This window comes from Carettochelys insculpta, chromosome 3 (assembly GCF_033958435.1).
Source record: "Carettochelys insculpta isolate YL-2023 chromosome 3, ASM3395843v1, whole genome shotgun sequence".
Classification (NCBI taxonomy): domain Eukaryota; kingdom Metazoa; phylum Chordata; order Testudines; family Carettochelyidae; genus Carettochelys; species Carettochelys insculpta.
In genome coordinates this window covers 29961143-29986652 of record NC_134139.1, presented here as the reverse complement: position 1 = coordinate 29986652, position 25510 = coordinate 29961143, and the positions used below count along the sequence as shown (strand labels likewise).

The window sequence follows — 25510 nt, the reverse complement described above, 5'->3', positions numbered from 1 at the left end:
AGGGCTTCTGGCTGCTGCTGCTGCAGCTGGGGATCCATGCTGCATGCACAGGGTCTGCAGCCAGTTGTCGGCTCTGTGGATCTTGTGTTGTTTAGTGCAACTGTGTCTGGGAGGGGCCCTTTAAGGGAGCGGCTTGCTGTTGAGTCCGCCCTATGTCCCTGTCGGCAGCTGTTCCTAGCACCCTTATTTCGATGTATGCTACTTTGGTGTGTAGACGTTCCCTCGCAGCGCCTATTTCGATGTGGTGCTGCCCAACGTCAAAATTGAACGTCAATGTTGCCAGCCCTGGAGGACGTGTAGACGTTATTCATCGAAATAGACTATTTCGATGTCGCTACATCAAAATAAGCTATTTCGATGTACCGTGCATGTGTACACGTAGCCTATAGGGGCTCTTTGGCATACTTGGCTTAATCTAATTCTTGACTTCCCCCCACTCTCTGACTCTCTGATTTGCTCACCTTGATAATTTTTTGTTTCTGATTTGTCAACTTCGATTACTGTTTTGGTTCTCTGTGCCTTAAATATTGAGTCTGTTCTGGTATGGCTATGGTCTGAAGAAGTGAGTTTGTCCCACAAAAGCTCACCTAAAAATTATTTTGTTCATCTTTAAAGTGCTACTTGACTGCTTTTTTGTTTTGATGTAAATGTATCTAATTGGTTCCTAATGGCTCCTAACTTGGGGAAGGAGGGGCAGCAGGTGGCACTGTTTTTGAGAGGTAAGTGAACCTGGGGTTGGGAAGTGTTAAAGGCTGGGGGTAGTTTGGGGCAGCGAGCAGGAGGGAGGATTAAATTGTGGTGAGGGGTTCAGGTTTGGGGCCACAGGGGGTGCAGGCAGGGGGGATCTGGCTGTGGGGCCAGCAAGTGTGTCTGGCTTTCACAATTTGGGGCCGTGGGGCAAGCGGGGCCGGTGTTAGGCTGTGGGGCCCAGGGTCCAGCAGAGGGGTCTGGCTGTGGGGCCGGTTAGGCTGCCACCGTACGGGACCGGCAGGGGGACCTGGCCACAGGGCTGATTAGGCTGCCATGGCACAGGGTTGTGGGGCTAGCAGGGAGGTCTGGCCGCAGGACCGTGGGGGTTTCAGGATGCAGTGGGGTGAGGCTGTGGGGCTGGCAGGTTAGGGGGTCAGACTACTGGGGGTTGGAGCTGCAGGGAGGGGTATACACATATTAGCAGGGGGAGTTCACTCATTGAGTGAACTTGGGGAGGTATATCTGTCCCTGGTTTAAGCAAGTACTCATAAAGTACTCACTTAACGAGGGATGAGTATATAGCCTTCTGAAAAACCAAAGGGCCTGTTGTCAGCCAATTTCAGTTAGCACATTCCCGACTTCCTAATTAGCTGGGATGTGGTTCATATAAGCTGCGTCTACATGTGCACGCTACTTCGAAGTAGCGGCACCAACTTCGAAATAGCGCCCGTCGCGGCTACACGCGTCGGGCGCTATTTCGAAGTTAACTTCGACGTTAGGTGGCGAGACGTCGAAGTCGCTAACCTCATGAGGAGATAGGAATAGCGCCCTACTTCGACGTTCAACGTCGAAGTAGGGACCGTGTAGACGATCCGCGTCCCGCAACGTCGAAATTGCTGGGTCCTCTATGGCGGCCATCAGCTGGGGGGTTGAGAGCTGCTCTCTCTCCAGCCCCTGCGGGGCTCTATGGTCACTGTGGGCAGCAGCCCTTAGCCCAGGGCTTCTGGCTGCTTCTGCGGCAGCTGGGGATCTATGCTGCAGGCACAGGGTCTGCAACCAGTTGTCAGCTCTGTGTATCTTGTGTTGTTTAGTGCAACTGTGTCTGGGAGGGGCCCTTTAAGGGAGCGGCTGGCTGTTGAGTCCGCCCTGTGACCCTGTCTGCAGCTGTGCCTGGCATCCCTATTTCGATGTGTGCTACTTTGACGTGTAGACGTTCCCTTGCTGCGCCTATTTCGATGTTGGGCTGAGCAACGTCGAAGTTGAACATCGACGTTGCCGGCCCTGGAGGACGTGTAGACGTTATTCATCGAAATAGACTATTTCGATGTCGCAACATCGAAATAAGCTATTTCGATGTTGGCTGCACGTGTAGACGTAGCCATACAGTCTTATAAATTGTTGCAAGCTTTTATAAGTGTATTATGTTTTGTGTTTCCACTTCTATCATGATTACTTTATACATTCATGGCATGTAGTCAAAGTTAAATGTTAGCCTATGAAAAATGCTGAAGAATCATATAAGAATATATGGAAGGTTTTCAAACACGCTTTGTTTTGGAGACACAGTTTAAAAGAATTTATAAGCAAAGGAACATTGATGGTGTTGTACTAAAAAATCCAGTTTGTGTAATCAAGCTGCTTCTTTGTTTAAAAACTATTTTACTAACATATTGATTTCCGCTCCATAATGTAGTTATGGAAGATGTAACAATGGCTTCATCAGCAGACATATGACCATGGTCTTTGCCACTGTCACAGATCGGGGCCTCAGCATGGAAGAGGAAGAAGTGTTTTCTAACAGTGACATTCTAAATTTTTCATGCAAAAATGGAGGTTTGGGAAGTCCAAAATACTCTGTGTATTTTGTAACAACTTAAGCAGGTCACATTTTGGTACTGTCCACTGACCTGTCACGTGGCCTAGTCACTTTATCGCCATTTCCCCCCTTGCCTTTTGTCTGCATTCTATTTAAACGGTAAGATCTGTGGGGCAGGAGCTCTGTGTTTGCAGAATACCTAGCACAGTGCAACCTGATTTTGGCTAAGGGCTATAGGTCACATTGTAACACAATGATACATTTTAATACCACAACAGAGGAAGTCTTTAATAACTTAGATAAATGTCTATTTGATAAAAGGTGGTTGAAACCGAAATCACTACAATTAGGATAAGCATTTAATGGGGCAAAAATTGGCCATCTTCATTCATGACAAGCAATGCTTTATTTCAGTAGGATTGTTCGAAGGGTTGTTCTCACTAGGGTGGTAGAATCTAGCCCCACATGGACTGCTTCTATACGTGCCACCTCCCGTCAAAGGTGGCAGGGTAATTAGACAATTTGAAGCAGGCTAATGAGGTGCTAACATGCATATTCAGTGCCTCATTAGCATAATGAGGGCCATGCAAATTTCAAACTGCAGACTTTGAATTGCAGCTTGACAGTGCAGATGGGGGCAGCTTAAAAATAAATGCCCCAGTTTTGTGGGAGTAAGGGAATGTTGAAGTGGGGCACTTATTTCAAAGCTGTCCCCATCTACACTGTCCATCTGCAATGTGAAGTCTGCATTTTGAAATTTGTGTAGCCACCATCATGCTAAAGAGGTGCTGATTATGCACATGAGGCAACTCAAAACAGGCTAATGAGGTGCTAATTACCATGCCACCTCCAACAGGAGTTGACATGTGTAGAAGCAGCCATGATATAGCAGGTGCAAAGGATGAAATCCATAGTAATCAAATAAACAGACAATAAGATTATTATAACAATAGGAAACATGACTTCTATGTAGTTCTGTGTTTGGCAGACTTTTTTCTTTTTTAACTTTAATAAAAGATGTCCAGAGACCATTCAAACAGGGAAAAAAATGCACCCAAGTATAATTCTCCTCATTTAAGGTCATTTAATTTAATTCCTTGTAACTCTGCTTGCCTTTCCTTTCTTTGATAAAGTTAGTCTTTTGCATTGTTCCTTGTTATCCAGTCAAATGTATGCAACTATTTGAAAGGTTTTGCCAAGAGAGTCACATGTTGTGATCGATGATGAAAATCATAGAGGAAGCCAAATTATATTCCTATGACATCTGTCACTCCATGTGGTATAGTTTTGATTTAAAAAAACCCAAAAAACTAAACCAAGCCTTAGATTATACTGGTCTTTTTACTTTAAGTAAAAGCAACAGTCTGTTATACTGGAGCTACAGTAGTAGTAGGCATCCTTCGATCCCGAGGGATCATGGCTTTGCGCCCCAGTTGGACTGATTCGAGCAGCGTCTTCTGTGGCTGTGCAATCCAATCCGAGAGTGGCAGTCCTTTCCGCACTGTGAGCAGCAGTAGGCAGATGTTGCTCTGGTATCACGGGCACGGATCTTCCTGAGGGCTCTCCTGTCTTCCGCTTCCTTCACCAAGGTAGTTTCATATGTAACAAGAGCTTCCTTCACTCCCTGTTTCTAGGCATGCCTGTCTGAGGCGAGCGAATGCCAGGTGTTCACACTGATAGAGAGAGCGCTGAGGTCACACGTGCACGTGTCCTTGTAGTGCAATTTAGGTCGCCCTTTTGGCCTCCTTCCAGATGCCAGTTCACCAAAGAGGAGGTCCTTTGGTATTCGGCCATCCGTCATGCATGAGACGTGGCCCAGCCAGCGCATATGCCTCTGTTTGAGAAGGGTGAACATGGAGGCGGTGCCTGCCCTCTCAAGCACTGCACTACTGGGGACCTTGTCCTGCCATGAGATACCGAGTATGCGCTTAAGGCAGCGTATGTGGAATGTGTTGAGCCGCTGCTCTTGTTTTGAGTGCAAAGTCCATGTCTTGCTGGCGTACAGCAGTGTGCTCAAAACACAGACTGTGTAGACCTGCACCTTGGTGTACACAGTGAGCTTATTGTTAGCCCATACTCTCTTCGTCAGCCTGGAGAACATTGTGGCGGCTTTTCCAATGTGCTTGTTGATCTTGCTATCAAGTGACGAGTTGACCGAGATCATTGAGCCTAGGTACACGAACTCATGGACAACTTCCAGTTCGTAGTCTAGCACGGTGATAGATGACTCATTACCCACGTTTTGGCCTATCACCTGGGTCTTCTTTAAGCTGATTGTGAGGCCAAATTCCATACATGCATCTGCAAAGTGAGTTACGAGTGACTGCAGTTCCTGCTGAGTGTGAGCAGCAATAGCTGCATCGTCAGCAAAAAGGAACTCCCTTAGACGCTTCATAAGCACCCTGGTCTTCGTTCTAAGCCTCGACAGTTTGAAGAGGTTGCTGTCCGTTCTCGTGCGGAGAGAGATACCCGCTGTAGCAGTTCCGAAGGCATATTTGAGCAAAACTGCAAAGAAGATGCTGAACAGTGTTGGAGCCAGCACACATCCCTGCTTCACTCCGCTGAGAATCTTAAAGGGTTCGGATGTGGATCCATCGTTTACAGTAGCTCCTTCCAAAAGGAAGAGGCATGGTAATGAGGGAGTCTGGAAGATGCTAATAAGGTGCTGCCATGAATATGCAGTGCTTCATTAGCATAAGGGCAGCCACACGTGATCCAGAAGTGCCGCTTTTGGAACGCATGCCACCCGCATAGACGGGGGGCCTTTCAAAAGGACCCCACAGACTTTGAAAGCTCCTTCTTCCTGTTTGGTTGTAGGAAGAAAGTGCTTTCAAAGTCTGGGGGAGGGGTTCTTTCCAAAGACCCCTGTCTACACAGGTGGCGTGTGTTCGAAAAGCAGCACTTCTGGATCGTGTGCGGCTGCCATTATGCTAATAAAGCATTGCATACTCATGGCAGTGCCTCATTAGCATCTTCCAAACTCCCTCATTACCATGCCGCTCCCAAAAAGAAAGGGCTAGTGTAGACATAGGTTGGGAAAATAAGTACATACAACCCAATCTCTCCATTCACACAAAAGAACTACTAACTTTGAATAGGCTGGATTGAGCATAAAATATCTTTTTTGCCCCTGGCTTTTCATTGGTTACTAATCTGATAAGATTGCAGAATAATATATTCATCGATTCATAGAAATATAGGCTTGGAAGGAACCTTGTGAAATTCTGCATCTGACACTGAGAATGACCAAGTGTAATCAGTCCTTCCCATACAGATGTTTGTCTAAGATTTTCTTAACCTCCAGTTACCGTGATTTCGCAATCTTGTTTGGAAGCCCATTCAGTGCTTAACAACCTGAATAGCCAGAAAGTCTTTCCTAATATTCAACCTCTACCTCTCTTACTGTCGATTAAGTTGATTATTTCTTGTCCCACCTTTAGTGGATATATGGAGAGTGACTGATCACAATCTTCTTTGTAACAGCCATTAATATATCTGACGAATTACCGGGGTATCCAGCTATCTTTTTTCAAGACTATCTATGTCCAGGTTTTTTGTTTCTTTTTTTAAACTTTCCATATAGGGTTAGGGTTTTCAAAATCTTTATCATATTTTTTGTTGAGAGTCCATAGGAAAGTAATTTGTTCAAGTTTCTTCCTAGAGTGTGGCACTCAGAACTGGACACAGTACTGCAGATAAGTTCTCACCAGTGATGAGCAGAATAGAAAAATTATCTCCAATGTTGTACAAACAATGTGCCTATTAATGCACCTCAGAATGCTATTTGCCTTATGATTGTATAGCTTTGTATAGCTCAAATTCAATTTGAGATGCACTTCAAGACCTACAACCTTCTCTTCACCAGCACCACCTAGCCAGGTATATCTATTGTTTGTTCATTTGATTTCTAATTCTTAAATGAAGTACTGGGAACTTGTGTTACTGAATTTTATCTTGTTCATTTCAGATCAAGTCTTCAGTTTGTCAAGGTTATTTTGAATTCTAATCCTGTCCTCCAGAGTGCTTACAACTTCTCTCAGTGTCATTCACAGGTTTTATAAGCATACTCTTCACTCCCTTATCCAAGTCATCAATGAAACTACAGAAAACCCTTGAAATACATGGCTTCAAGTTGTGCATAATTCATTTTAACCCGAGTTAAGCACAGCTTGAAGCTGCTCTGTGTCCCCTTCCCCCTGCTTTCCTCCACCCACATGGCTGTCAGGCTGACAGCCGCACAGCTGGGAGAAGAAAGAGGGAAGGAGCTTTTAGTGTGTGGAGCTGCTCACAGCTGCAGGCAGCTAAGCAAGCTAAAAGCCTTCTCTCTGCCCTCCCCAAGCAGCGTGGCTGTTAGGATGACCGCTGCACCCCTGGAGGACAGCAGAGAGAAGCAGCCAGGAAACTGCTATCAGAGGGGAGCTGGGAACCAAATGGCAGCCTGGTTCCCTCTCCCCTGCGACTTGCATGAAAATTTGAGTTACACTGGGGTTGCAAGAACACAGCCCCCTTGTAACTCGAGGGTTTACTGTACTGAATAGAACCAGTCCCAGGAAAGAACCCTGCAGCAGCCCAATAGACATCCTCCAAATTTGACAGAAAGTCACTATTTGAGAACAGTCTTTCAATCAGTTATGCAACTTTTTTACAGTGACTCCATCTAGATCAAATTTTTCTGCTTTGCTTATGAGAGTGTCATGTGGGACTGTATCAAAAGCCATAAGAAAAACCAAGTTACAACATCTATTGGTATTCCCTATTCACTTACCCACTGAGCCTTCAAGAAGGAAATGAGGTTGTTCTGGAATGATTTGTTCTTGACAAATCCACATTGGTTATCTGTTTTTCTATTATCCTCTATATGCTTACAAACAGTTTAGTAATTTGTTCCATTATTTTTCCAGGTATCAACCCTATAGGCTGTCTGGTCTATAGTACCTTAGGTCCAAGAGATCCAGGCAGGCCAAATCCCTCCACCAATATCAGTCCTTCTACTGTGCTGGAGAGTGGATGAGAAAATGTGGGGGAGCCCAGGCCCACCCTCTTACTGCTTGTAAGGTCTCAAGTCTCAGGTGCTTGAGAGTGATGATTCCCTGGGCCACTTCCTCACAGTGGTACCTAGTGCCCTCCTTACCGCAGGCTCTTCCCTCTGACACCTGCTTGCACTTGCTGCTCTCAGACTGTTCACAGCTCCTTTTCTCACCCACTTCTCTCACACACACTGAGCCAACAGAAGAAGAGCCTTTAAGAACCAGCTGAGACTGGTTTTATAATAGGCTGCAGGTGTCCTGATTAGCCTTGCTTCCTGGAGTCTGCAAGCCTCCAAATTGGCTCCAGGTGTTTTAACTGGCCTTAGTCTAGCAGGTTCCTGCTGGTTCTGGATTAGTCCTTGCTAATTTACTCTGGGAACAGGGACCCGGTTAATCTAGGGCTAACATAGTTCCCTTCTATCACTCTTCAGGAGCCTTCTTGCCTGACCTTATCACGGTACCTTAGGAAGAATTTAGCCAGGACCTGCTGACTACACTATGTTTAATTTATATTATGACTGCTGGATGCAGGGTGACTTAGCTATGTCACTCAAAGCTGATAAAAATTGGATGTGCTGTGCGATGTAGTTAGCTCAACCTAACCTCCACTGTAGATGCAGCTAGGCTGATGAAGGAATTCTTCCATCTACCTAGCTACTGTTTCAAGTAGGTAAATTTACTATAGTGATGGAATATCCCCTTCTGTTCCTGAAGCAGGTGTCCACAATTTAGCATTACATCAGCACAGGTACAAATTTAGAAAGGTGCTGCTATAGCACAAGCAGTATAGATCTACCATATATACTATATACTCATGCCTGTGTTGTAAAATACCGAGACATATAATATGGAGAAATGAGGTCTCTGATTATTAAGGTAAAGAAAGCTTCATGACCCACAAATGCTAGTGTCACAAAATATAAATACAAATCCCCAAATTTCAGAATCCCCAAAACTGTAAACATATTAATGCATGATCATTTGTGTTACACACATTATTAGGAGAACTGCAGTTTTCTCTGAACAGGGAAATTCGATGGCAGGAAATGATCCTGCACTGACTGAACAAAGGCTTGTGCTGGACAAGAACCAGATAAGATTGTGATGAAGTTAGTAAAGATACCATATTGCCATCACTCCCAGTAGGTGAAGTTACGTGTGCTAGAAAATTAAGTTCTAAATTGGACAATGGCTGAAAATGTACTGGGGGAAAATAACTGGAGATGAGAAGGATTCTGTGCAAGTTCTTGTGACCCATTAAACATGCTTATGACAAATCCCTATAATGAAGTTTGCTATTAAACTCTCATTTGCAGATTTGCATGTATTTGTTGCCCCACCTCTAATGATTGAAATATGTAAATATTTCTCTCTCTTCCAGATTTAGAAAGATAGAAGTACTTTTCTTTTTTTTTTTTTTTTTTTTTAAACTTATGCCATATGTAATAGCGGAATTTTGCCACAGGGTGGTACACCATACATATTTAACTGAAGGTTTTTGTAATTCATTTTACAGATTGGTATGCTCTCACCAACTTCATGCCACCAGTTACAGAACTATCCAGAGACATTAAAATAATTGGCCTCTAGCCAAAGGGGCTTACATCTTTAAAACAGTCTGGGACAATTGCAAATGCCAATAACCTGACTTCATTTACCACACAAGTGATGGAATTTCCTTAAGATTATATCTAGATATTTTAAAAAATATACATTTTTAAAGAGTAAAATGTTTAGAAGACCACTTTACCTAGCAAAATGAATTAAATTGCAAAGAAGAATCTTTATCTGATGGCGAATAAGCATGAAAATTGGGTTTCAGCTAGACAGGAAGACTGTATTATGTGCTAATTGTAATATAAGATTTCACAAAATGAAGAGTTCTGGCACATGAGCATTTCTTGTTCAATCTGAAATAAAAATACTAAGCAAGATTTTTGTTCTGCTAGTTTCCCACTTATCCTTATAAATAGGGATGTCGAATTTCATTTCTCTCATTCCTTGAAATATATTAAATAAGGTCTAGGTCTTTTCTTGTACTGTAATAAAATAACTGAAGAGAGAATATTAGAATATAAAAGTGAAGATTTCTTATAGAAAGAGAAATAGAAAAGCAGATTTAATATTCAATCACTAAAATATGAGTCCTGTAACTGGCAACTGCAAAAAATCATGCCTAATATAGTGTAGCTAAGATTTAAGCCAAGTGTTTGCAAGGCACTGGAAGTGTCTGTACCAATTCTATTGGGTACCAATTTAAAATAAAAGATCTGTTTCATCCAAGATACTAGAACATAGTACTTATTGTTTCTTTTCTTTAAATAAAAGTGTACATTGCACACCGAAATAATCTGCCTCATCGTATAAGTAGTATATGCACAATTCAAACCAGAGAGAAATTCTTCTCAATGGTATTCTTGAACTATTCTATTTTTAAATATTACTGAAATACTATTGCTTGCAGACTATTAAAATGTTAATTAAGTTAATTAAAATAAGATAGAAATGATACAAGAAATAATTAGGAGGGTTGATTAATAGCAGTTAACTCACATTATTAACTCAAAAATAATCACAGTAAAAAGTGGGATTAATCATAGTTTTAATCACACTGTTCAACATTAAAATACCAATTGAAATTTATTTAATATTTTGGATCTTTTTCTACATGGTCAAATGTATTGATTTCAATTACAATACAGAATGTAAAATGTATAGTGTTCACTTTATTATTTTGATATAAATATTTGCACATATGTAGTTTGTTTTTTTTTTGTTACACAACTGTACTCAGAAACAGAACAATGTCCTCAAATCTACTTAGTTCTACTTCTTGTTCAGGCAATCTGTAAGAAAAGCAAGTCTATGTTTACAGGAGATGATGTTTGCGTCTTATTTACAACGTCACTTCAAAGCAAGAATAGGTGTTCATATGGCACTTTTGTAGCTAGCATTGTAAGGTATTCACATGCCAGATAAGCTAACAATTGTATGAAACAATTCAGGCATAAGGAGCTGGTGACAGAGCAGAGGCATGTCCATATGGCCTCTTTACTGCCAGCATCCTCCTCTGCCAAGAGTGAGATCTTGCGTGGCTATGCTAATGAGCTGCAGGAATATGCTAACGAACAGCCATTTGCATTTGCAAGACTGATTATTAACATGGAGCCGCTGGAAGTGGCTCCGTGTAGACCCAGCCAAAGAAAGTACCAATGTGAGATTTCTAAAGATAGTTGGAGTACTCTACCCATGGTTTAAAAATATTAAGTGCCTTTCCAAAAATGTGAGAGAGATCTCCTGCAAATGTTTGTCTGACTGACTTGCTGGCTGAACAAGAAGTAGGACTGAGTAGACTTGTATATTTCTAAAGCCTTACATTGTTTATTTTTGGATGCAGGATTTTTTGTACATAATTCTACATTTGTAAGATCTTTGTTGTATTCTACGTTCTCATATTTTGTATTCAGTGTTGTAATTGAGAACAATGCCTTTGAAAATATAGAAAATGTTAATAGATTTCAACTAGTATTCAACTTTTAACAGTGTGATTATTCAGGATTAGTTTTCAACTATTTGATTGCCCTAGAAATAATATGTACTTTTAAGTCCCTGCCCACAATTTTATCAAATTAAACATGTATAGGTACCATCCGATTTTACACTCCATATCTAAATGTTATATTCATTAATTTAACATAAATTATTCTACTATTTATGATGAACAATATTTTATTTACTTACAAGCTAGAAACTTTTTTTTTAAACTGCAGTGATTAAGTGTAGCTTCCCAAAGATTTAGTGTGAGTTTTTTTCTCACCTCCATTCAAGAGGCAAAAGCCTAATCACTGAAACAAGTGGAAACTTTGCCAAAAACTTCAATGAGGCCAGCATTTCACTCCTGGAATTCACTCCTTCTGTTGTTAGTAGGGTTATAATAGTGTGTGCTTGGAGAATCAGACCTCACTTCAAAGTCAGTTTTGCCTTTGAAAATCTCCCTCAAACTCTTTATGGCCACTTGATTCAATGTAATGTTGTGCCAATATAAAACCACTGAGAACGAAGAGCATTGAACAATGAAGATTATTTTTCTTCCAAACGAACAGTTAACATACTACTTTCCATTTTTAATCTCTAGATTGTAGAGTCATGCACAATCTCTTGAAACCTACCTCTCTCACATGATCTGCCAAGGTATCCTGTACCGGAACAATCACAGATATATCTGTTCCACCCATCTCTGCACACACCATTGTTTTTACAAGGGTTGCTCAGGCACGGTTTTGCAGTTTCTCTTGAGCATGACGGCTTCACTCCAGCAGTGCTCTGAATTTCAGCCATTTGTCGAATATCCTTGCTTTGGCCATCAATAAACAAATCTCTGATGCAGCCAACGTATCCATAATTGAGAAGTGCTGTCCACACCTCAGTTGGGAAAATCAGACCAGCCTTATTTTCTGGCAAGCCTCCAAGATACAAGTCATCATCGAGGTCTAGGATTTCACTTTCTCCTGGTGCAGTGTATGGTGTGCGTAATGTATTCACAGAAATTGTACCTAAAAAAACAAAATGCAAGCTTTTTAAGATATAAACGAGAATTCTGGCAGCATTCCTTTATTCCCTGAGTCCCCAAATGCAGTATTTGTTTATTGCCAGCTACCTCAGACACGAAAGCCCTAGATGAATCTTCTATTCAGACACTTCACAAGCATCAAATGCCACATTATTTGGTATTAAAACATCCCTTAAACACATATTAGGAATTATGTGGTGTACAAACATTGCCACAAAACACTGAGTAAACTTAAACGTATGCAAACCAAAATCTACTTAGGGAATATAAGGCAGATAAAATACATTATTCAATGCAAAAAATTCAAATATATTTCAGGATGATCTTCAGAAATACCCTTTTGTTGCAACAGCACTGCCTGCTAGATAGCTCAAGACCCCATGCTAGGCATTCTGCCTGCAGTGAGTCCTCTAAGGAGATTGCACCATGCCTATGGATTGGCTCCAAAGCCCATCCTAGTCTTGAAATGACTCAGATTGGTTTTAGTGGGTTTTCTATCAGACCCTCTGTGAGGGAGGGAAAAGACTCTCATCCACTGACAGGCAGCCACTCATTAAAGAAAGAGCAATTTATTTTTTCCGCTATGGGGGTGGGGGAGGTAGGAATCAATGATTCTGACATATATGTCTAAATCTGTGCATATTACACAGAAGGGAAAGGAAGAGGAAAAAAAAAGTCCATGAAATCACATTTTGTCTTCTTCCTTTTAGCAAAAAAAAAAAGCCTGAAATGTTAGCTGTGCCACTTACACAAAATGCCTCAAAATGCTGGCCAGGATAATAAATTGTCAAGATACCCATCTCTATATGTAATTATCAAGACTTGGCAACTTCATTCAATGCACAGAATCACAGCACAGGCATGTTACCTGATTCAGTTCAACTGTTGCCATAAGATTATTAAAAAGAAAATCTGTTTGTGGATTTTAATGCACAATCCTGTCTTCGCATTCAAACAGGATGTGAAATCACAATTTCCTACAGACTAGCATGTTAAGTAAATTAGCAGCCACATTACATCGATAATGTGCATGTTTTGCTTTGCCCTAAGCCATGTGTTTGGAAGGGAAATACGGAAAGCAGGACAGTGGAACGTATGACACATACACAGACATAATAAAATAGTGGTGCTATAGCACTTTTTAAAGACCAACAAAATGATTTATTTGGTGATGAGCTGTTGTGGGAGATACCCACTTCTTCAGATGTTCAGAATTTCCTAATCTGAAGAAGTGGATCTGTCCCATGAAAGCTCATTACCTAATAAATCATTTTGTTAGTTTTTAAAAGTACTACAGGACTGTTTTTTTGTTTTGTGAAGATACAGCCTAACAGTGCTACCTCTGTGACTATACGGACACATGTGAAGCACCATTCCTATTATCACAATGCAGCAGAGATTCCTAAACATCACAAGGGATTTCTCTACACCTGCCCCCAACTTCGAAGGTGGCATGTTAATCCAGGTGATGGGAGATTACTAATGAAGTGCTACGGTGAATATGCAGCACTTCCTTCAGCTAATTCTCTCCCCAACAGCAACTTTGAAGGGTTAAACTTTTGAGGAGTAAAGGCACCTTGAAGCGCCCGCGGCTACATGCATGCCAGAACTTTGAAGCTGGACCCTTCAAAGTTGCTGCGGGGCAGAATTAGCCTAATGAAGTGCTGCATATTCACTGCAGCATTTCATTCGCAATCGCCCATCACCCTGATGAACATGCTCCCTTCAAATACAGGGCAAGTGTAGACAAGCCCAAGGAGTGTTTTTCAGAATTGACAACTATGGAGCATTTCCTAAGGAATGTCACTGAGAAATGATATGTCCAAGATCTTGCAAGCCCCTGTATCGAAATGCAATTTTGAACTGAAAGCAGAAGTGAGTCAGTTATAAATGTTTGAAACATACATTTTATTAAATGAATGTTAAATTAAAGTGAAGTAGAATCTTCAAAAGAACAAACCAAAAAAAAATTTTGTTTGGAATCCCATTGGCTATGTTATGCAGTAGGTCAGATTACTTTATTACAGTGGTCCCTTCCGGACACTAACTCTGTGAAAAACAACTATTTTTGAAAAGCCACAACTTGACATGACCAAATATACTGCTGTCTGCCCCCCAGAAGTGTATTTGTGATGTGAATATTTTGTACTACCATGCTACAGAGTCCCAGGGGACCCACAGATTAAAAAAATGGGCAAACCTCAATATTTCAGATTAAGCATCCAAAATGTTCAGACATTTAGACAGTAATCTAATAATTCTGCTCGGGAAATGCCAGAAGATCACGCTCCCTTATGAGATGTCCAGTACTTCTGGACTCAATTGAGCTCAATGTAATTCAAAAAACCAGCTCACTACTTTTAATGGATATTTAAAATAAAGAATGAGGGGACCAAAAAGCTTGTATCTTTCTAGCATGTTAATAATTGTGTATAAAAATGCTTAAACATTTTATTTAAATGTTTATCTCGCACTCCCTTTAGGAATAGCAGGAATACTTTTCTTCTGTGTTTTGCTTGAGGTTTATTGGAATAATCAGAAAATTGGAATAGGAGGTCCTAAATCCTTAACTGTTTTCCTGCCCTTCTCTCAGGCAAACCATATGGGAGGAACTGCCCAGAAGGCACAGAGCTTCTCAAGTTACTCCTCATTCACCCTGCCCTCTTCCCTCCCCCCATGATGAGAAAGGAGGACCAATTTCAAGGGAGAAATCTGCCCTCCCCCCAGTGCAAGTGGCCTCTGAGTGTACCCAGCTTGGGGAGGCCATGCCCCCATGGCCCTCCCAATTTCTATCACAGGTGTTGTGGGGAGGGAGTTGGAAGTCTGTGGCACACATATGCCAGACGAAATGACATGTTGGTTCCTTCTGGTCTTAAAAAATGTTACTCTATAGGAATATACTGCATATTAGTAACAGTTCAAGGACTATATTTATATTATACTCCAGATGTTCTTCCAAAAGTATGCTTAACTGGTGAGTATTTAGTTGTCTATATGGTGACTCTGGCAAAACTGTATTTCACAATTTTATTTTCTCACTTATTTTTATTATTTTAAAGTATATTTTGTCATGCTGCATTATTTCTAGTAAATATTAAATTAAAAGTCATATTTTATTCATGGACTTTTCTGTGGCACTTACGATTGTCCTTATTGCACCTATCACACATATATCATTGCATAATATCACACATGTACAACAATGCAGCTAATTCTGTAAATATTATCAGGACTTTCTGATTTTAAGCAAATCATGATACCAGGAGAAATAGGGCACTCTTGTTACTAAAAATGGCCAACATCTACCCAAAGTCTCAATGTAAATAAAGACACAGACTGACCTCACAAATTACGCCAATTCTTAGCCACCAGATGTGAAACAGCCTAGAAACAAAATAACCTGGATAATGTTGCATAAAGCCTCCTCTCAGTCCAGTACAGTGCAGATGTAAGTTCTGTAAGTTTCAGTCACGGTTGGTTTTAAGTTTGGCAAATTTCTGCAAGCTTTGTTTTATAGCAGCTGCTAGGTCTACATGAAGTACAAGTTAATAAGAAATTGTTTAAAGATATCTGTACGAAGTCCTGGCTGTTCCTTTGTAAAAGAAATTGCTTCTCTGAAGTGAGTTTTCCTTTGTGTGAGTGAGGAAAGGCTTAATATGGGTGTGCAATGGAATCAGTCCCCAAAGCCAGCCTGCCATCATGACCAGCTGCCAGCAGCAACTTGATGGCCAGAGAACAGTAGCTGAGCCCTGCAAAAGAATCCACCAAAGAAAGAGAATGAGGCCTCATTAAGAGAAGATCAAAGTCCTATCTGCTATTAGCTGATGACTTGTGGCCATACAGAGTCTTGGGACAGTGATGACTACTCATGGTTATATAGTGTCTTGGGGCAGTGGGATGGAACAAGAGCCCTAGATGGAAACAAATAAAAGATGGGTGAAAAACTGTAAGGTGGTTCTTCTTGCCATCACCACCCTACAGGAGTTAGTCTCGGTTGTCTGGGAGACCAGGATGAGTGGTACTGATGGCTCCTGAGTACTATGCTGAAGAGAGCAAGCTGACAAGGGGGTCATATGATCAGCTTGTCACCCCTGATTCATGACTGCAGGCAAGCACACTGGACCCACTATGCCTTGGCTTCCTCTACTGTCTTCCTGCAACTCTTTGCCTGCATAAATTTGCCTGTGTAAGTGTATGAATACAAGAGGGTCTGTGTGTGTGTGATGGTGTGTGCTTGAAACCTAGTTCCCCTTTTTCCTTTAATAAAATACATATGAGTATAACCCTGGGATGGTCATTAGTGGAAGCAAGGTAACAGATGACAGCCAATAATGCGGAGGGCCAGATAAGCCAAGGTGTGACAAGCCTTTTTGATTCAGTCAACTGGGTTGGATATAGCAGAACCTCTTGTAGAAGAATGCAGTGGGTCACCACTGAATTGTGATAATTGTGGACTACAAAATGAGATATCCTTAAGCAATAAAATTTGCTTTCTAATGGCAATCTATTGCTTTGGAGCTATGCAAAATATTTGTATGGACAGAAGCTCTGCGTGGAGGGAAGTCTCTGAGGTACCTGGCATTGGCCACTGAAGATTATCAGTGACAGGTCTCTCAGATATTATGAAAACTATAACAATGACCCTAAAAGAAGCAGCACAGGGAGAAACAGTTATCTATGTAATCTTGAGATTACTCTATTTTTATAGCATGCCTTTTGAGCACTCCTTAGTTTGTAGAGCTTGAGAGAGGAATTCTTCAACCTTATTGCCATTATGTTGCAGCATGTTTCAATGACTTCCACCCAGAGATGGATAATTTTGCTAGAATAACAGAAAAATAACTTTTAATGGGAAAGTGGAGGGGATATCTTAAAAGAAAAAGTATTTCCAGGGCTGCAAAACCGCAGCTTTTGACTATCAGCTGTCTTGGGCAGAAAACATCTTTTTTGTTCTTTGTTCATGCAGTTCCTTGAACATTAAGCACTGGGTCCATAAGCAAGGCACCTCGATGTTACAGTAGTATGTAATAAGCAAATATTAATATTTTTAAAATGTACTTATGCTTAATACATATTAATAGAACCAGTGGTGAGACAGTGAACACCTCCAGGGAAAGGGCAGCTTCTTTCCCAGTCTGCTTGAGTACAGTAGAAAAGATTCTCATGTCTCCCTGAAGCAAGGAAAACCTCAGATGCAAACAGCTTAAAAGCTTTTTGACTGACTTTTGGATCATGAGAGAGGAAAGAGAGGGCCTAGTTAAGAACTGTACTAGATAGGCTCCAAGAACTGAGCTGACTCAGAGCATGGTGCCTCTATCAACCACTTTAGCTTTCAAATCTAAATAAAGAAGTATTTCTTTACCCCAATGCCACCTGGAAGCACATCCATCCTTTTGGCTTCTGCTGTGATCTATTTGGTCTCTAACAATAGGACACCCATTCATCAGGATTCTTTGCTCCTGAAACATCAGTGATCCAGCAGGACCACAAATGTTACTCGATCAGAAAGTGCTGATCCAGGAGGCTAGTGGGAGGAGGGCTGGCAGCTGGGAGCTCTGCCAGGTGGGAGACCAGTGTTTGTGGGGGCTGACAGTCCTGCAGAGATGAGCCCAGTGAGGCCTGTGCAGTACTTTATGGATAAACAATTACATGTACAGAACCGACAAAGAACACTACTTGAATGAATGGAGGACTAACTATTTAGCATTAGAGTACCAGGTCAATGCAACACCTCAAACAAGTAATCTTCATGGACTTATTTAACCAGGAATAAGTGTCTATATATATTATCTATGCTGGCTATTTAGACGGTGCTGCTAGAAGTGAAAGACTGATTGCAGTACACCTCTAACTATATGTTCTGACATGATCCATATGCTCTCTTTTTCTCTTCCCCCCCCCCCCCCGCTCCCCAGTACTTAAACAAGAATGCTGACTTGAATTCAGAATGTTAGTGACGTTTTAGCCCATAAATACTGGCTTGTTTATGAATAACTGCTGATACTATTGTCAGGCTTCAGTTGTATTAAGCACTGTAAAAGATAGTAAAAGCCCACTACCAGCTTTGACCACATTTCTTTTCTGGAGATATCATCACTGGACCTAATCAAGTTATTCACAGAATCACAGGCACATTCTCATGTTCCTCAACTAACATCATATATGCCAGCATGTGACAACAATGCCCAGATGCTTTGTATATTGGACAGACTTCAAACTCTCCTAGACAAAGACTTAATGGGCACAAAACAGACATAAAAATACTCCCAATCCACAAACCTGTTAGCCAGCATTTTAATGGAGTGGGCCATTCTGTTAATGACTTAAGAGTTTGCGTGTTACTGAAGAGGAATTTTCACAACAGCCTTCAAAGAGAGGCTGCTGACCTGTCTTTTATATTCAAATTCGACACATTAACGTGGTTTGCACCGAGACTGGAATGTTCTGGGTCACTATAGGGGCTCATTTGCATACTTGGCTTAATCTAATTCTTGGCTTCCCCCTCCCCACTTCTGCCCCTCTACTCTCTGATCTGCTCACCTTGATCATTTTTTTCTGATTTGTCCACCCTGATTACTGTTTTTGGTTCTCTGTGCCTTAAATATTGAGTCTCTTCTGGTATGGCTACGGTCTGAAGAAGTGGGTCTGTCCCTTGAAAGCTCACCTAATAAATTATTTCATTAGTCTTTAAAGTGCTACTTGACTTCTTTTTTGTTTTGATAGTATAAAGACTAGCACAGCTTTCTCTCTGTTACTAAAAGATAGCATGCTTTCTATCTGATTTTAATGTGTAATGATAATTTCTAAAGGATGGCAGTTTGCTGGAAAAATGCTTGTGAGGTTATTCTTGAGTATGCTAAACAGCTTAATGAAACTTTAAACAATATTCAGTTCTCTCAAATCAGTTATTAACCTAGCCCTAACGTGTCACAAAAAACAACGTGAGCAAAGACCTTTACAGCTGTTTCATGGTGTGTTCCTGGTTCTCTTTTACTTCAAAGTTGGCAGTATTTTAACAGATGAACAGCCAAACATTTCCCCAGGTATCTGTTAATGAGCCTCTTCAATCATATTCATTATCTCAGCAATTTAGTTTTTATAAGTCTGTTTACAAGAAACTAAGATATATTTCTAAACCTTGTCTCATCAGTTGTGATCAGTTAAATACAGAGATTGTAACTGCAGTCGGTACTGCTTCTTTGATCTCTGCACTCACCTTCCTTACTCCTCTATATCACTATGTTAAACTGTTTATTGGCAGATGGTGAAAATCTAAGTCTAAGCTATTCTTGTTGTATCATATCATATACTCTTAGCGTGCTAGAGTGAACATTATCTTGTAGTCTGGTAACAGTTATAGGCAGCCAAGGGTAGCTAGATGAGAGATAGACAAAATCTTAGGATGTATGTTTCCTGTGGCTGAGAAGAGAGCAAAAACCAGAAAATATATAAAACACTTGCTGATCCTATTAATGCTGAAGTCAAGGAAATTAGCAAGCTCCTTAAGAAATGCCAGGGCTTTTTATTATCAGTGGCCCCCCTTCTGCTTTGAAGGCTAGAGAAATACAGGAATAAAAGGTTGCAAGACACAAAATTACATCTCGCACCAGTCTACTTGAATTACTTATTTATGAACATGGGGTATAAATTTAAGAGATAACATGTTAGCAGTGATCTGCTTAGAGAAGTAGCTAATAATTTGGAAATCTAACAAGATTAGTCTCTCAGGAGATTTCCATTCTCCCTGGTTTTGTTTGGAATAGCATTACTGGAGATGATACCCCTCTCAGATTTTGCCATGCTTATACCATGTGGGTAATAAAAGTAAGAGAGACTTGTATAAGACAGCACCATACATGATTGGGGTAGTGTTTCCACTCAGAAGGGGAAAAAAAAAAGAACATATTATTTTTGGACCCCAGCGGATCTATCTATCTAGCTATCTATTCGCTGGGCTCCAAAAATAATATATGTATCTGCCAACATAAACAAGTATCTGTCAAACCTCAGGGCTCTCCTGGGAACTGCAGCTGCCCCATGCACAAAGCTCCTTTGAAGTGACTGTGCTTCCTCCAGCCACACCCTCTGAGGCAGGCTCCAGTTTCACTGGCACGTCCCCAAGATAGAAGATGTAAATAGCTGTGTGGAAGGGCTAGGGGTGGGGTTAGGAGATTTATATGCCATGGGATGGGGCACTGACTGAGGGGACCAGTGAACCTCACGTTCTGCTCCTTTTGCTGCTGCAGTTCCCAGGACAGCCCTGAGTTTCCACAGATACCGATTTATATTCACAGATATCTGTGTCTGCAGGTCTACACTTGTATACATGCAGAGCTCTTATTTTTCATGTTAATCAAATACTTTCTTCTGAGGCTAATTCTGAAGTCCTTTTTAGCCATTATTCAGGGAATTCTCCCATTAGATTAGATGACAGCATTTCCTATGCCAAAACAGGGCAGGAATTTCAATACTTTTCCATGTGTAAACATGAATCAAACATTCAAATCACAGTAAACATTTTTGTTAGGTGCAGGTTTTAGATGAAAGTTCAGTGAAGTCTTAAATATACTCATTTCCGTTTATTCCTCCCTATCTTGGAGTCAATGCTGTACAGCAAATCAGGATTATTCTTCAAAGAAAAAAGCAGACAGACACTTCAAGTACTTATACCTCCACCAAAATTAACTTTACAAGTTTGGCTTAAAATATTCAGCTCACAATGATAAATACTACACTAAAATGATTCTTGGCTAAATCCTAAGAAATGCAATCTTTACAAATGGTTTACACATTGGTCACCTAACAGTTTGATATATATAGCCCCTGAAATTAACCTAGATACTCACAAGTCACCAGCATTTCTCAGGGATTTACCCTGAGATTTAACTTTAAAATTCCTTAGCAAATTATGGGCCAAATTTTCTTAATACTATGACAATGTGAGTGCATATCTTCAAATGTAACATTACATTGCATTGCATTCATTTCCTGAATATAACTGACTATGATTGTAGCAATAACTTCCTGGAATTGTCCCATGGATAGATTTTATTTAGGTCAATCACTAAAGGAGTGTTGAGAAGGGAAGACAAAAAAAAGATTAAGATCAGAATGTAAATATTATCACTGGATATTCAAGCAGAATGGAGGTAGTATTACCTCATGAGAAGTAAATAACGAAGTGAAATGAAATTCATGTTCTATCTTTCAACAGTTCATTTTGCAACCAATTAGAACTCAAGAATCATGCAGTTGTTTGTCATAATTACACTTGTAAGCTGGAGTAGGTAAAATTGTACTAAATGTTGGGTCCTGACTTCCTCTGGGCTTGCCTTTTCACACCTTCAATTATATGGATCCAGTTTAGGCCACTGGATTACTTAACATCTGATTTTCACATATAATTAGTTTTTCAGCCTTTTGAATTAAGTAAATCATATCTGAAAATTGGGAATGCTAAAAGAGCGGCTTTGGAAAAATCTGCCATTACTGTTTCAGCAGAGACCTCATCCTACACACCATTGAGAGTTTAATCCAAGATGCCATGTCTTAATTACTACTGAATTTGGGATCTGTAAATAATCTTCAAGTCCAACCCAAAGTACACTTTCATAACAAGCAAATCAACAATATGTGCTAAAATCATATAGCCTTTGGAACATATGGTAAAAAATAATCTCAGGTAAGGAGAAGTAAGAAAAATATACCAGAAATGTGAAGCTGCAAAAGAATGGAACTCAGGAGATGGAAGGCGGAGACATACAATGGGATGTATGGAGTAAGGCTACATCTACACTGGAAGCATCTGTCTATAGAAGTTACTGTCAGATGAGATGTTCCAACAAAACTTCTGTTGACAGATTGCATCTATACCTAAATGGATCAATCTTTAGATCCCCCTTGTCAGCAAAAGGGCACCCCTGGAGTGTCTATTTTGTTGACAGTTTCTGTGGACAGAATGCATTGTGTGTAGACACGCCATGAGTTTTGTCTATAAAACTCTAGTGTAGATGAAGCCGAAGTGTTCACCTGTAGGCCGTTTCTACACACGCCACTTGTTCCGAAAGTGGCATGCTAATGAATGGCCCAGAAAATGCTAATGAGGTGTGGATGTAAATTTCCAGCGCCTCCTTAGCATACAGTCACATGATTCAGAGTCTAGAAGAAGCTCTTCCAGACTCCAAAACAGACTCCAAACAGTAGAAGCACAGCCCCCAGGGAATCTCCTGGAAGAAAATCCTCCTTCTGGAAACCCCTTCTTCCTGAAAGGGGGCTGCACTTCTACATGCTGTTTTGGAGTCTGGAAGAGCTTCTTCTGGACTCCAAATCACAGGACTGTATGCTAATGAGGTGCTGGCAATTTGCATCTGCACCTCATTAGCATTTTCTGGGACATTTATTAGCATGCCACTTTCGGAACAAGTGGCATGTGTAGAAGTGGCTTGTATAGAAACGGCCATGGAGATTAAATAAGACACCTTCAAAGTGTACATAAATTAAGGATGTAGTGCCATCTAGCTGTTTTAGTTATGCAGATCCTTTAGGAATTCCCAGACAGGGAATTATTTAATTTTGTGATGTCTGTTATTTCTTAGGAATTTTCTAAAAACCTTCAGATTCTGCTTTACTCTTAGGATAATTTTAGCATGAATCTTTACAACAGTGTACAAAAAAGAACCATAAAGACCTTAAAGAACCCTCTGACTAATAACTATTATTTATTTCATGAAATCAATTTGTATAAAACCAAATGCAAATAGAACAAGGTTTTACAAGCTAACACACAGATGATGAGTCTACTTTGCATGGCTGGTCCATATCTGATGATTTGGGCAGGGTCTCAGAGCCTGATGTCTATCTACACTGCAGTACAGTGTGCAGTATATTCTGAGTCAGTTGGCATGAGAGAGACACAGGTGTTAGTTGCACTGAAGAAATGTCCTGTGTGACTTGATATTTTACTGCACAGTTAGGGGGACTTCAAATAAAGGCATTTTGGGGGGATGGGGGTTCTGTTCAGACACAGAACAGAAAGCAAAAAATGATTTTTTTTAGCTCTACATACAATACCATGTCCTGATTGTGATTTGTTGGCATGCATATTAATTATGCAGAGGTTCATTGACTTAATTCGAAGGTTTGTGTTGTTTCTATGGGTGCAGTATTCTCTTTAAAACTGCAGGATATTTCTTACAGGGTGCTAGTGTGTTGGGTTTTGCTGCTGCTGCTTATTTACACTTGCAATTTGCCACTTCAGCACCTTCTACAAATCTGATGATCTAAGTGATTATCAGTACTAAAAGAGGCTTTGTTTTTTATTGTTTTGTTGTTGTTGTTTTTTGCAAGCACATGATATGTTGATTTGAAAGATTTAGTACTTGACTACCCAGTAAATGTTCACAGAGCCTAACATACTTTTCTCAGGAAATGATTTGTATTTTGAGTTTTAGCACCTGGCAAAATGATTCATTATACCACCGTTATTTAGCTGATGAGGTGTAATTTAAACAGTAAACACACCATGCAACTACAATTCTCAAATCTTTCTGATGTTTTTAAACAGGGAAAAGAAAATATGAATTAGCCATTTTAAGAAACTTTACCTGATCGTCCATCCCGCTGGAAGTCCACATGATACCACTCTCCATCATTCACCTTCTTTTGCAAAGCTTTTATTTTTATAGTACCCGATCCCATGTCTAGCAGCAGGTAAAGGTAACCATCAAGCATCTCTATGGCAAAAAAGTCAACCTTTACCATTTGTGGGTGTTTGGCATCTTTCTGATGCCTTGGTTTTCCATGACTGAAAAGAATGAGCCCATTTGGCTCAGTTGTGCGAAAATCAAATGATATTGAGCCTGTTTTCTTGGCATTCCACTTTGGCAAAGAGATGAAAGACTCTGGTGTTTCAAATGTGATTGGATCCAAGGTTGCAACATTCTCACATTTAAATGCTACAACTCCGTGAATCTTCATTTTAGGGTCTCCTTGCTTGGCAAGCCGAGATAACTCCAGTCTGACATCGTTATTTTTATATACAACCTGCAAACAAAGCACAGTAGTTAGGACTGACTACATTAACAAGTCAAACATAAGCCTCCATAGGTTCAAGGATGGCAGCTGCTAATAACGGGTGGTATTTAGTATTAGAGTACACATACATACACCACAGAAATGCAGTGCTGGACGAATTAGGGCCAAATATACCTAGAACCTCAATAACCGGTGTTTGGCTAACTTGTTCTTTAACACCTGAAAGTCAGTGGCACTTAACCTTTACTGCAGCCTGCACCCCTTTGGTTGTCAAAATATGGTCTCTCACCCCTCATCAAAAATCAAAAATGGAGATGGGGGGGCTATGCACTTTTAAATGCATATTATATATGTAAAATAGTTTTATGTTATTACTCACCAAAAAATACAAAAATACGCAAGTACTACCCAGAGATGTTGCAGAGTTTTGCTGTGGAAGTAAAGTGTAACCGATGTGCTAATGGTTAGTGGCTAACTGAATTCATACATAGGTTTGATGAAACAAGGTAGTTGTACTTACATGCCTGTGCTTAATTTGTGTTTTCAATTATTTACCTTCTAAAAATAAATCTGGTATGTCTCGCACCCCCAGAAAGAGCCTCATGCACACGCAGGAGGTGCATGCACCCCAGGTTAAGAACCACTTTTTCAAGTGATGGGGATTGGTGGGCAGGAATTCAGTGTTTAACTATCCTTATTGTTAGAAAGATTTCCCCAATAACTCATCTATATCTTCCTAGTTGCAAATTAAATCGATTACTTCTTATCCCACATGCATTAGACTTGGAAAACAATTGACCATAATCCTCTCTGTAACAGTCATTAAAATATCTCAAAACTTATCAGTTTCCCCTGTCTTTTCTCAAGACCAAATATGTCCATTTAAAAATGTTCCTCATAGGTCTGTTTTTTGAAAACATAATTTTAGTTGCTCTCATCTGGACTTTCTCAATTTCATACACATCTTTCTTACAATTTAACACCCAAAACTGGGACACAGCACTCCAGCTGATGCCTCACCACTGCTGACAGAGCAGGACAATTACTGTCCACATCTTACATATGTCAGTTCCCGTTATCACACTCCACAGAGAGACTACTTTTTCACAGCTGCATCATATTGTTGGCTCATATTCAATTTATAATTCACTGTAACTGCAGATCTTTTTCAGCAGCAGTACTGCTTAGACAATTGTTTTCCCCCATTTGTTATTTCTGCATTTGATTTTTGCTTCTCAGTGCAATATTTTACATCTGTCTATTGAATTTTAAATTATCATCAGACCCATTCCTAGATTTGTCCAGGTTGTTTTGAATCCCAATCCTGTTCTCCAAAGTGTTAGTAATCCCTCCTACTTCAGCATCATATGCGAA

At 40.4% G+C, this 25510-nt stretch overlaps 1 protein-coding gene across 22 annotated transcripts in view; it reads right to left on the bottom strand.

The window, feature by feature from the left end:
• The window catches only part of NRXN1 (neurexin 1), a 1123636-nt gene that overhangs the window by 622295 nt on the left and 475831 nt on the right, over positions 1–25510 (bottom strand). For all 22 annotated transcript variants that reach the window (XM_074989537.1, XM_074989539.1, XM_074989548.1 and 19 more), the window contains 2 exons: positions 23707–24145; positions 11703–12086 (listed from right to left, as the gene is read on the bottom strand). In XM_074989537.1, coding sequence (XP_074845638.1) covers positions 11703–12086; positions 23707–24145 — 823 coding nt within the window. The remainder of the gene's footprint in view (positions 1–11702; positions 12087–23706; positions 24146–25510) is intronic.